Genomic DNA, 14,204 nt, shown 5'->3' with positions numbered 1-14,204 from the left:
ACCGGAAATATTCAAAATAAGTTAAAAAGGGGCCCAAAGACCCCAACCAAAAAATTACAAAATGAAACCGGCATCCCGGCCCTTTATGCGGCCAGAGGAGCAGGCTGAGTCCTAGCTTCTTCATCTCCCTCTACCATGGTTTCCTCCCCGCCTTCTGTCCGAGTAACAGAGTCACAAGGTGGATTCTGGAGGGGGACCAACAATCAAGCCCTTGCTGACATACGCCTTGGGATGTATTTCGGTTGTATTAAATGGCAATTATGGGTTGACAACCTTCAGCTGACTAAGAGCATTGTTGAAATAGCCCACTACTGATTTCTCGAGTTCAACTCGGTAGTTTTGGGTGGTGGATTTAGCTTCCTTCAACTCCACTTCAACCCTTTCGAGATCTACCACCACGGCAACCGCGAAGCATGGCTTCACGTTCTTCTTCTTCGATCCTCGGAATCCCCCAAACCCAGAAACGGACACCAGGTGGAATCTTTTTGAAAAAATCAGAATCTTCCTCATTCTCCCCTTACAACGCAAAGCTGAAGAAGGGGGGTTTTTCCCCCTCATTTGATTAAAAAACTAAAGACACTTAGATTCGAAATAACAAGGAATGATGACGAAGGCAAGGTGGTAAACACCAAAATACCAGAAGAGAAGCAATACGCAACCCCCTAAAAGTGCAGAATGTGGGTGTAATGAGAAAACAAAAGAAAATCAACGCAATGGCATGCAACGGGCAAAGAATTCAAAAATGAAAAAGCATGCCAAAGGCAAATTGATCAAATACAGGCATCTCAAAACAGAAACAACAAAAGCAAAGTATGGTTGAAATACCTATAAATGAGAAGATGAAAGAGATGAACTAGCAAGAAAATGGAGAAATGTGTTTGAGATGCTGACACTTTGAGAAACGCAGTTTCAGCACAATGCTGACAAAAACACGTAAAGTGAGACAGAAGCTTATATAGGCATGACTAAGAACCATTGGGGTTGCGAATGGCAAAGGTCAGGGCTACTAAGGTCTTTGCACTTGAAAATAATAACTACAACAATCATGGGAGGTGACCGCAATCATCATGGGCGGTAACCACAGCACGCAGAAATGGCAAGGGTCAGGGTCATTAATGCCATTTCACTTCAAAAAGCAATGATTAGACAACTGAAATGATGACGCAATAAATGCGCACAAAACGCAAAAACGGCATAGAACAGCTAAAGCACGCGGGCTGTAGCACGTGGCAGAACGAAATGAGTACCACTCATAAACCAACAGATAAGACAGGGTACATACATATGAAACCATCAATCGGGTTAAACGCCTGATGCTTAGGGGCAACTAGCCAATTGAAGAACAACTACTCAAGCACATCCGTTACCCGGTTGCTATGTAAAGTATCTTGTCGGGTTCATGCAAAACCCGTCATCCAAATAAACAAAAGAAAAAATTAATACTCCAGTTAAGGTATGATGCTTGAGGGCAACCCGTCAGTTGGATCCCAACAACTTAAGCACATCCCTAACTCGCCATAGGAGTATAGAAAGGGTTGATGCTCAACCTGCACATATAAGGGATGAGGAAAAATTGACCTCGAGATAAACCACAAACTCAAAATAAGCATACGGGCTGACGTGTAAGGTGCAACTCGTCATTGGACCCCAACTGCTCAAGCCCACCCCTAATCCAGAAAAAGGGATACGAGAAATATCTCACCGGGTTGATGCTCAGCCCGTCGACATAAGGGGCAAGAGACCCCCCAAATGGAAGAAACTCCAGAATATGAGGAGCATGCAAAAAGTTTGAAAGTTTGCAAAAACGCAAACACACTCAGCTTAACAAAAAACCTGAAGAGACGCACAAATAAATTTACCCCGGGAACCCGGATACCCAGGTAGCCTGGCTGAGGGGCAACTGTTATGGACCCATATAAGGGGCCCATTAAGTGATAGGCCCAACAAGGGGCAATCCAAGATCTGAATCAGTAATAATCATGGATAGATATCCGTCAAGGATACTAATCCTGATATGACAGCATAGCAAGCAGGCCTGGGCCCTTATTAGAGGCACCTAAGGCTCATCCACGCTACCCACAAGTAACCTCTATAAATACAAGGTAAACCCTAAAGGTACGTTACGCTCTCTCTATTACTGTTATGATGTCACTGTGCGCACACACACACCTCATTGGCTAACGCTGTTATAGTATTCTGTGCACAGTGATCTGCTTGACTCAAGGGTATCTCCTTCATAGATACCTTGGAGAGGACACTAGATCCAAGAGAAACATACCAGCCTATTGGGCTGGACATCTCTGTCCCAATGACATAACAGGTACTAAATAATTTCTTAATTTGATAATCAATCTTTGAAAAGGAGTAAAATAACAAATTAATAAAATCCATTAATTCAAAGATAGCAAATAAACCAAAAGAGTAGAAAAGATTCATAAGAAAATATTTGGACAGAGTAACAACACTTTCTCAGCATTTTAAGAAATAATTATAAAATACCAACTCTAAATATCAAAGAAATAAACATAAGAGAATGAAATTTTACACCCAATATTACATTCGCCGTCTATTTTCTTTCCATTCTTTTTCTTTCTCGTTCTTTTCTTCTTCGATTTTTCCTTTCTCGGTTTTGTCTCTCTCACTGCTTTTTCTCTCGGTTTCTTTCTTTCTTCTCCGCCTCTGTTTCTTTATTTCCCTCTTACTCTCTGTTTCTCTTTCTTTTCTCCTCTCCCTCTATTTCTTTTCTATTTTCATTCTTCTTTTCTTCTTCCTTTGTTTTCCATCAAGTGATACACACACAGTAAGGCTAATGGATAAGTATGTTACGTAATTCAAATTACATAATCGTTACTTTTTCAAATAAAAAACTAACTTCTAGCTAAAAAATTAATATGTTTCATAGGGTATCACCACATGGCTGTTGTATGTTTATCTATATTATTTATTTATTTTATTATTTTTCTTATTATTATTTTATTTATTTATTTATTTATTTTATTAATTTTAATGTTGCTATCGAATAACAACATCAAAATTACACTATTTTTAGTTTTTCGGCGTATCTTGCGCCATTTTACTGATCTTTGGCATATCTTGCGTCAATTTAATGCTTCTAGCGCTTTTTGTGCCAAAATGATGCTGTTCTGACCTTTTTTTGCGCTGGTGAACAGGAATATATATAAATATATATATATATTATATTTGACTATTATAGACCCTTTGTCTCTGTTTAATTTTTTTTTTTATAACTTTATCCCTCTTGTTGGACAAGTGGCCTCAAACTCAAGAGGGGGGTGAATTGAGTTTTAAAAATATTTTCACAAAATGTCTCACTTCCTTTCTTGAAATCGATTTTCTTGAGTTAAAATAGTTTGACACAAGCAAAGCTTAGAAAATAGAGATTAACACAAACAAATGGTATGTAAAGTGAAGAGATAAATAAGCTCAAGTAATCAAATAATGCTTATATAAAGAGATGGAGAGTTAGAGAGATTGCAAACACTATATATCCTGGTTCGGTCACCACCACCATGACCTACGTCCAGATTGAAACCGCTCGTTCAACTTTCCACTAACTATCAAGCTTCAAGGGTGCTTGATAAACCACTACAACCTTCAAGAATATTGATTCTTGAAACCTTTACACTTCCACTCACTTACTTAGGTTATGAGCAACCTTTTTCACTAGGGTCTCACTACCCTCAACACAAATAAACAGAATAAGAGTGTTTAGAAAATGATTTGTACTCTTGAAGTACAGATTATACAAGTTGAAGCTTATAGGTATTGATCAATGACACGAGATTAGAGCTCAAAGGTGATTTATGATCAAGATGATGGAAAGTAAGCAAATGATGTGAAATAAAGCAAGAATAATGATTAGGAAAGTTGTCCCATCAATGTGAATATGATCACTATTTATTGAGGCCCCCCATGACACTTTGAACACTTATTTTCACAAAACTAGCCGTTTATAGCTGCCATACTGCTTACTGTCCAGTAAGTATTCGAATACTATTCGTGAGGTATTCGAATACTTCAACTGGTATTCGAATACTTTTATCAAGGTATTCGAATACTTTGTTCTCAGCAGAAGTATTCGAATACAGACAATGGAGTATTCGGATACTTTCTTTAATTATGTAGTTTTATAAGTTGTAAAGTATTCCTTTTGGTCTCTACTCACTTTCAATGTATTTCCTTGACTTGTACAAAATGTTTTGAGGTTATTAAACATGTCAAGGATCTTTTTCATAATAATCAAAGCTTTCAAGTGATAGATGACATGGATAATGCATGCATAGAGTTAATTACCTTTTGAGCTCATTTATGCATCATTAAAAAATTACCTTTACATTTAGATCTAAGCTCTCAAGAGCATGTTTCAATAATGATCTTGTGTGTTAACTGATTTGCTCTTGTTGTCTTGTTTGAATTGCTTCCTTGGACTTTTGATTGTTGCGAGTTGTATTATCCTTAACGTCGCTTCTATGCTTGTTTGTTATCATCAAAACTCTTGCATGATTGAATTCTTCATATTAAGCGCATTGGTTTCACACCTCTTTTTTCTAACCAATATACCATTTGTCCATGTTTGACCATGTTGATCAAGAGTTACTCGAGTAACTGGATTAGTTACTACTTGAGTAATTGGCTCAATTACTCGAGTAACTTAGGCAATTGGGCAACTCAAATTTGGATCCACAAATTTTTTTGATTCAGACTAAGTTCTAAAGTCTTATACATGTATAAATGGACTCGGGATAAGTATTTGCCAATCCAAAACAATTGAGAACAGTTTCCATCCAAGTTTGTATACCCTAAAATTGTGTAAACATTGGAAGAGCATAACTTTTGGCTCAGTTGCCCGAATCAGGTATTTTTATTTTTTATATATCACATTACTTTTCCAGATCTAGGCGATGATAAATTTCTCGATTGGGATTTCGTCAAATACTTTTCCAAAAAAATGCTTCCTTATAAATCTTTAAAAGCAATGTCACATGAACATAAATATGTACATAAAACTTTGTTTAATAAACTTAGTTTAGGGTATTAGAGAGCTTGGATGAAGATTGTTCTCAATTTTTTGGACACTCGAACCCATATATATATGAAGTTCAAATATGTGTACGCATGATATAATAGCAAGCATTGATTAATAAAAATAAAAATAATGCAATTTAACAAGTCATATTGAAAATCAATAGAAAATTATGTTTTGACACCTTCAATTAATGAGAATTGCCCTCAATTGTAAAATGATCCACAAACACCAATCGCAAATCTATTTACACATGTACAAGACATTAGAACTTGGTTCAAACAAATAATATTTGTGGATCCAAATTTGAGTTGCTCACTTGTCTGAGTTACTCGAATAACTCGCGGTCAATATGATCAAATAGAGACAGATTAATATATAGTTTTAATATAAGATCAAAATTAATATATAGTTTAAAAGGAGGGTAAAGTAATAAATATTTTTTAAAAAACAGGGGCACAATGGTCAATCACCCAAATAATATAAATACAAATGAAAATAATACAATACAAATGAGTAACTTTTTAATATATAAATATAATTTTCTTAAAGTATATTAAATGTAAGTTTAAATAAATATTTTAAAATATAATCAATGTGAATCCAAATAAATTTATAAAGAACACTTAAATACAATTTTGATATTTAAATACCAATATAAATTAAGTGTCAATTATATAATATATATTTAATGTAAGAGTAAAAATAAATTTTAAATTTTTTAGTATAATTAAAAATTTAAGTAAATATAGATATTGTGAAAATTTCTTGGTTAAATTATTTTAAATTAAATCAAAATTTGATTTTATAATAAAAATAATACAATTTGATTCAATTTATTATTTTTAATTTCTAGCCACATAGTTAAATTGTCAATATTTTGAATTGTAGAAGTGCAATATGCTATTTTTGAAGTGCTGATAAGCTTGATAAGTCAATCCAAACCTTATATTTTTTAAAAACTGGACAAGCTTGTAATTTAGGTAGTATCATGTTAATCAGTAAAGTCAAGTTTTGAATATATATTTTTTGGATATATTGATGGATATTGAACACATAATCTAATATAAATTATTTAAATCCCTTTCTACTAGACCAATATTAATGGCTTTAGGCTTTGAATATTAAGTCTAACATATTTAAGCTAAAATCAGCCTTTTTTTTCTCGAGTTATTTTTAAAAAAGTAATTTCAGAATATAATATTAGTTCAAAAAATTAGATATTATTAATTTCTAATAATTATCATATTTGATTTGATTTTTTTATTAGACATAAACAGATTATTAATTTTTATTTTTATTTATATCACATTTCTTATTTTATTTTTCATTTTAATAATACTGAATATATTTTTTTTAATTTGTTTTTTTAATAAATAGCATTTCCAATCGTAATAATTTTTTTAAAACATCGTTCCTATAAGAAATTTATTACTAGAAAAAACTTTCACAATCCCAATACGTGCCTGTCCCATTAACATTAAAAAGTATATAATTTACGTGACATTAAAAATGAAAAAATAAGCAGATTAAATACAATTAACTGAGCCATTAATTTCCGTGAAGAAAAATAAAGAAATTACAAAGAACTTATCCTGTAAGACCAGAAATTATGATACACCAACACTTCAAAAATATTGATGTGTTGTATTCGACACTTTTCAACATTTCAACATGCATTGCAGATACTCAAAAAAAGATTCAAAGATTGTGTTACCTTGTATTTTTAGTTCTAACTATTAGATTTGCTGAATTACGATTATTATTTTATTGAGTTTAATATAAATATTTGAGATATTTTATATTTCTTTACAAAATAATAAATATTATAAGTTTTGCTTTATTTTTTATTAAATTATTAAATCTTAAATTTAATATACACTACATAAATTAAATATATTATTTAATATTAAAATGTATCTTAATATATCTAAATTTAATATATCAAAATATCGTATCTCGTATGCTTTATTAGTGTCAGTACAATGTAGGCGATTTATCGGTGCCGGTATAATGTAGACGAGAAATATGAGAAATGAGATTGTAGCTGACCTAACGCATTGTGGCCTAAATTTCATTTTATGAAATTCATTTTTGGGCAAAACAAAAAGCTTATTACGTGTAGCATTGCAGTCTTTAATTGGAGAAGAATTTCGGTGTTCAAATAATTATTAAGGGAAAAAAAATAAAAAAATTTCTTTTTGTTCAAGTATCACCCTTTGAACAGAAGCAGCACATGGTCTCGATATTTCTCTTTAATTGAATAGGAGCTGGTTTTGTGTGCTTTGAGTTCAAGAAAAAATTAGTGAGACAAAAATGAGAGAAAAAAAAAATTGAGAAAAGAGAAAAAAAAAAAAAAAAACAATTCACGTGTTAATTTTTTAACGAAAAGAGTATAATAATCCTAAATCATATTAAAAAAATTCATTGAATAGATCACGTGGGTTGGGGGAAAAAATTCCAATGCATCACCGCAGCACGGAATTTGGTGCTCGGGCAATTTTATTTCTTTTCCTTTTTTACATAATTTTACTTTAAATCTTAAAAGGGGAAAGTGTTTCTCGTTGTAAATGACATAACACTCGGTCTTTGTAAGAGACACAGACACAATAAAAAAAAAATTATTTAAATTTTAAATTAAAAAAAATCATTCATTTTCTCTTTTCTAAAATAACAAATTTTATTTTTTTGTGTCTATTTCTCTCTTAAGATGACATAACTTATTTTATTTAAAATAATAAAAAAAAAAAAAAACCATCTTAAAAATATTCCATTTTTCACTAAAGAGGGAACACCGTTTAGTGGTCGGGTGCAGTTAAGTTTTTCTCGAGAGGGTGATTCGTGGAGTAGGATCAAATATTCGCATAGCAGTAGTTCCCATCAAAGCCAATCCTCCAAACTCTTAAAAAAGGCACAGGCTCAAATCCTCGCCTTACAAATCAACAATTTTGAGTTCCGTTGTCGGAGAAGCCTTTGATCCTGCAATTTCTGATGAGAATACTGCTCCCTCCCTGAAATACGGTAACTACTAACTAACCTATGACCTAATTTCGGGATTACCTTAGCTTTGAGTTTTAACACTGAGTTTTACTTTTTTTTCATTAATATGTCTTTATTTAATTGTCACCTTTCATTATTATTATTTTCTTTCATGTATGTTAATGATTTGTTTGGGAAACGGGATGTGAAGGTAAAGAGCTGGAGATGAATGACATTTTAGTTGTAGTCAATGTATTTGTTCTGCCTAAATTCATTTCTATTATTTTTCCATTCTTTCGTGGCTTGTAAAAATAAAAAATTCGTTTTCATTTTTTGTTTGTATAAAAGAAAATTAATTTTCGATTTGGTGGGGGAAATCTATTTCACAAACTGTGGAATTAGTCTGGAATAGACGATGGTGTGTTGCGTATCATCGCTATACGGCCTATGCATTTCTAATTTTTCCTTTACGTTCCTCGAAACTTTGGAAGATTTGAAATTAAGGACATTCAAGATTTCACTTATTCTCTAAAATCTTAGGGTTACAACTTCCCCTACTGGATGCTATTGCCATCTCGTCGATAGGGTTTGGGTCCTTATTCCAATTCCTATCGAGGAATAAGATCTTACCGAATTTCGCTTCTGCTCTCTCTCTCTCTCTCTCTATATATATATCGTTGATTTGCCATTTTTTTGAAAACTATCATTATAAGCTCTTTTATGCATGTTTGGATCTCAGATGGCGTTGCAAGAAAAGCTAGACAGATTCAAAAAGCAGCAAGAGAAGTGCCAGTCAACCCTATCGAGCATTGCAGCTAGCAAGGTCGCACCCCAAAAACCTATGGCTCATATAGCTGCACATGCCTCAGCTTCAGCCAACGGAAGAAATCCAGTCCCTGCTGTCAAATTTTCAAACGACACAGAGAGGCTTCAGCATATCAACAGCATACGCAAAGCCCCTGTGGGTGCTCAGATGAAGCGTGTTATTGATCTCCTGCTAGAGGTAACTATCCACATTGTTATTCCATTCACAGTGTTATTTCCTCCTTTGATGCAAATATATTGTTCCTTTGTTTTATTAGGTTCGATTTTTTTGTCGGTTATTGGTGGTGCTAGTGATAGCGAAACATGAGATTAAAAAGGGATCTTTACTTAGCACTTGCATTCTTTTGGTTATTAATACTATATTTCAAAATCATGTCCTTAAAACACTGATTAGGAGAATTTTCTATACCAACCTACATGATGTATGATTATGCTTTTCTTTCAATCATCTTTAGATTATATTGTGGCTGATAAAGCTGAAATGGTGGTTCATACACCCTATGTAGCATTGACACTTCAAGAAATCTGAAGTGTTGTGTTCGACACTCCCCTATACTCTGACACGTTCCGATATATATAATATTTGAAATTTCATTAGATATCATGAAAAAATTGATCGATGTTTTACCAAATTAATATATCAAAAATTTAAAATGGATACTGAATAAATCTCACTGAAGTGTATAAGAGATTTTTAATTTGAAAATATAATAGTAAATATTTATATTTTATGTTTCTTTGCAAAATTGATGGGTATTATAAGTTTAGTTTTATTTTTTTGTTAAATTATTGAATATTAAATATAATATACACTACATAAATTAAAAATATCATTTAATATCAAAACGTGTCCTAAAGTTGAAATTTAACATTTTTTAGAATTAACACGTTGGAGAGTCGTGTCCCGTGTTGGTGTTGGTGTAACATAGCATACACCTTTCATCCAATCCCTGCTCTCTCTATGGTTGATAGATATGTGTATCTTCTATTGGTCTTCCTGCACGTAGTTGAAACCATATATACATATTTAGATGGAGGGGGATCACCCCATGCCGAGGCTGGGCATGCCACTCACGCATGACCTACTAATGAAATTCCACTATTAGGAATTGATTGGTTGAAATTATTGTGATTTGGTGCTTGTTTTTGCTGACAGACACGACAAGCTTTTACACCTGAACAAATAAATGAAGCATGCTATGTTGACATGAAGGCTAACAAAGATGTATTTGACAATCTGAGGAAAAACCCAAAAGTAAACTATGATGGGCAACGATTCTCTTACAAGGTAATTTTATTCATGCATATATCTAAAACTTCATATATTCAAATATTCCTTTAGAAAATAACTTCTTTTGTTGTTTGCTTTTGGTCTGTAGTCAAAGTATGGCCTTAAGGACAAAACTGAGCTTCTTCATTTGACACGTAAGTTTCCTGAGGGCATTGCTGTCATTGACCTAAAGGATGCTTACCCCACTGTCATGGAAGACTTGCAGGTAAAACAATTTTTTTTATTTTATTTTTAATTCAATGAACATCTCTTGACATTGATTTTTTAGTAACATTGGAAGTTTTGTTCATAGATATATGTCTAATTCTTATTTCTTACATATTGACGACTCCTGTCTTCGTAGTGTTTTTTGGGAGAAACATGAATGCAAACTCACTATACCTTTGAGAGAAGTTCAAATGTTATGGCCTATGGGCAATACACTTTTAGCAACATGCCCGTAATTAGGAAAGTATATTTTAGAGGAAATAAGGATGGGTGGGCCATCCTCCCGTAGTTAGACCTTGTTAGCTGCAGAGAAGTTGTTCGAGCTAGTTAAATAGCCCTCTAACTACAGTAGTAAAGGTAGGATATGCATTTTGGGAGAGAATGTAAGGGAAGGCACTTGGTTGATGGGTTTGTCTTGGAGGGAGAGACTAGGCTCTCAAATTCCTGGGAAATTTTTCTTTTGTATGCCGTTATTTCTCTTTTGATCTTTCGATATCCATTGATCCAGAGCTGGAGGAGGATGCTCAATAAAATTCCCATATTTCCTAATTTCTGGTCCAGTTCTATCCTACAGTAATGCTGCACATTAGTGGGTTTTTATAAAATCATTTTGTCACTTTCTCCTAACCTTTGCCATTGTAGCATTAAGGCTATTATAAAGGGAATATAAACATATTTTAATACAAAATCTTGTTGTTTAAGGTGGTAGCTTGAATGTGGTTCAACCTTTCCCGCTACTTTCTCATATGTTGGAATTGGAGCTGTGTTAAAATCTGGCTTTTGAATGTTCTTACTGAAGGAGTTCAGTCTGGAGGGAATCCTGCCTAGTAGAACAAAGCCATTAAAATTTCCCCCCTCCTGTCACTTTCTTGCATTTGTTGTTTTTTGTTTTTTATTGAAAGACCATTCTCTTCGCTTCTTTTCTTATTGATGTTTAAATGTTCATGAGATATTAATAAAGGCCGACCCAGTTCAAATACCCACTTCGTGAGTGTCTGGGGAAGGGAATACTCTAGGCAGTCTTTCCCCTGCTTTTTGCAGAGAGGCTGATTCGAACCCGCGACCTGACACACCACGGCAAGCAAGCTTACCGCTGAGCCAAGCCGGCCCTTCATCATGAGATATTAATAGAAGAGTGAAATTTTTAGTACGTGTTTATGGAAATATGTAAATAAGAATAGAACTATTTAATGGAGTTGATCTAAAACGTCTATAATCAAACGACTTGCTGTGGTGATAGGTGATGTTTTTGTTGGAGTGGTGAAGAGTCAAAATCTAGTAAATAATTGGTTTCTCATGGAATAGGACCTTACAAAGCTATCGCTTTCTAGGCTTTGAAAGCTGCAGGGCAGATTTGGCTGCTGTCCAACTTTGATTCACAGGAAGACATTGCCTACCCTAATGACCCCAAAGTGCCCATTAAGGTGGATGATGACCTAAAACAGCTTTTTCGGAGTATTGAATTGCCTCGTGATATGATTGATATAGAGAAGGATCTTCAAAAGAATGGAATGAAGCCTGCTACCAACACTGCAAAGAGGAGGAGTGCAGCGCAAATTCAAGGCCTTTCTTCTAAGCCCAAGACTAAGAAGAAGAAGAATGAAATCAGCAAAAGGACTAAGCTGACCAATGCCCATCTTCCGGAGCTTTTTCAGCACTTGAACAATTCCTGATTAACTCGCCGAAAGTGTTGGATTTCATGACAGAGATAATTTGTTAGCCTAAACTTGATCAGCAGAGTAAAAAATACCCAGGAGTTTCTTATTGCTCTGCCCTACTCTTGATATGTTTTCAATTTTTATACATAAAGGCTGGAGCCAATGCACTGTTGCGCTCTAATAGCAACATTCATAATAAATTGTGAATCCATATATATTAAAACCATGTTTGATATTTTAGTTCCAGTTCTTGTAAGATTATTTTTTTTAACAGAACTTATTACTAGATTGAAAGTTAATTTTTTTCTGCAAATCGCGGCTCTTTATTCAACTTGAGAATCTAACCTACCATATTTTCAGGAGTGGGTTAGGTTAAAAATAGCATAGATTGAATGTAAGCCATCAATGGGATCTTAACTATGTACTTACTCTGTTGCCGTACCTATTATCGTAATCATTATTATTACTAACTGTTGTCGTTTGTGTGCCTGCATGTGTTGAAAAACGCTGCTCCGCATAAACTGGTTGCATCGAATCAAAAAAGAAAAGAAAACGTTGAGACATTTTCCATGAAATTTACTTTGGTAGATAGATTATGGGTAGCACAGACACAAAAGATGCTTACTGTTTGTAATCGAAGTATTGCGTACAACTTCGCTGTTTGCTGCACGTGAAAATAAATCAACAGTTGATCCCAAAAAAAAAAAAAAAAAAAAAAATTGCCTAAGAGAATAAATGAAAGAAAAAAATTGGCTTTTTGACCTATTTAGTTTAAAATTATAAAACTTTGACCGGAATAAGTTTATGGTCAAACTATTGCCCTAAGTAATGCATGAGAACACGGTTCGTCAGTTGCCGAAAAAAGACACGGAAGGATAGCTATCGTTTTAGAAAACGTTCTGATCAGTGCCGTTTTTATCTTGCACAGAAGGCGGCATGTTCACTAACGTTTCTTTGGTGTGTCCGACAACTGTTGAATGTCCTTGCATCAGATGTGTTGTGATGCACTAAAAATTTTGGGGAATGTAAAATGTTCAGAGAGAATAACCTGTCACATCTTGTGCAATAGAAAAATGAAGTGACACAAACCTCAAAAACGTTACCTGTCAGGACGTGTTCAATGCACGGTAAGTTGCAACTCCAAAACCCAATGCAATATATTATTTGAGATAGACGTTTGATTCTCGCGCATGCTCCACGTTGAGAGGGTCATGTTCATGTGTTCAGTCTTTGACCACTGCACGCAAATAAAATGGTACCTGGCCAGACGTTTTTCTAAAAGTGGCATAAGGTGTGCCACTTCTCTTGCAATATTCAACCAGCTCCCACGGTAGCATTGGCAGATTGCTCATTTTTTGTTTCATTCCTGCTCTCCTCCTCTCGGTACATTTCTCTCCTCCTTTCGGTATATTTCTCATTTCCTCTCTTGGTTTGAGTTTTCATGGACCCTTTATTTACCTGAACCACATTCTAACTCCATTTTTACAGCACATTGAAAGTGTATAAAAGTTCCCCGCCACTTCATTAGCTGCATCTTTCATTCCAAGTAAGTATGTTTCATATTATTTTATTTATTTAACATAGGGTAGTCCAAAAAAAATTTATGTTCAACTTCTATATATAATTAATATGTATGTGTAAATATATTGTATGTTTGAAGAGTTTTTAAGTGAATTATGGAAATCATCCACTCACATCTTGTTCAAAACTGGTTTACAAATGGTGTTTTAGATACAGAATAATACTGTTTTTAGATATATATTGTATGTGTAAACTGGTTTACGTAAATACAGATTAATATTGTTTTTAGATACAGTGCATAGAAAATAAACAAAATGACTATTATTTCATGGCAGCGAATTTATTGGCATTTGTTAAAATTTGTATGAATTTTTATTGTATTTTTGTACGTTTCAATTTATTGCCATTTTCATACGTTTTTAGATACACTAACATATGAATTTATTCTTTCTACCAACATATGAATTTTTATTGTGTTTTTAGACACACTAACATATTATTGTATTTTTGAAAATTATTTAATGGCAACGAAATTTTAGATACACTGTTAATTTTTTAATTTGAAGAATTAAGTTTAGGTTAGGGGCAATTAGGTCTTAAAATAATATGAAATAAATTTATTCGTAACATTATAAAGTTAATTTTAATAATTACAATTATTTTATTTGGGTAACATAGG

The 14,204-nt window shown here is 33.5% G+C and overlaps 1 protein-coding gene across 1 annotated transcript; it reads left to right on the top strand.

Moving 5' to 3' along the window:
• Nucleotides 1-7,863: 7,863 nt before the first annotated feature.
• Nucleotides 7,864-12,249, top strand: LOC133305577 (uncharacterized). Its single transcript, XM_061505834.1, has 5 exons — nt 7,864-8,065; nt 8,763-9,026; nt 10,005-10,136; nt 10,228-10,344; nt 11,678-12,249. The coding sequence occupies exons 2-5, from the start codon at nt 8,763-8,765 to the stop codon at nt 12,017-12,019; spliced, it is 855 nt and encodes a 284-aa protein (XP_061361818.1). The 5' UTR covers nt 7,864-8,065; the 3' UTR covers nt 12,020-12,249.
• Nucleotides 12,250-14,204: the final 1,955 nt, after the last annotated feature.

This window comes from Gastrolobium bilobum, unplaced genomic scaffold (assembly GCF_033153095.1).
Source record: "Gastrolobium bilobum isolate Gb01-03AN ecotype WA unplaced genomic scaffold, APGP_CSIRO_Gbil_v1 utg17671, whole genome shotgun sequence".
NCBI lineage: Eukaryota > Viridiplantae > Streptophyta > Magnoliopsida > Fabales > Fabaceae > Gastrolobium > Gastrolobium bilobum.
This window is presented reverse-complemented; position numbering and strand designations above follow the sequence as displayed.

Coding starts and splice junctions, on each gene's coding strand:
- LOC133305577 (XM_061505834.1), top strand. CDS start 8,763: ATGGCGTTGCAAGAAAAGCTAGACAGATTCAAAAAGCAGCAAGAGAAG. Junction 10,137..10,227: donor GGCAACGATTCTCTTACAAG/GTAATTTTATTC, acceptor TTTGGTCTGTAG/TCAAAGTATGGCCTTAAGGA. Junction 10,345..11,677: donor CTGTCATGGAAGACTTGCAG/GTAAAACAATTT, acceptor ATCGCTTTCTAG/GCTTTGAAAGCTGCAGGGCA.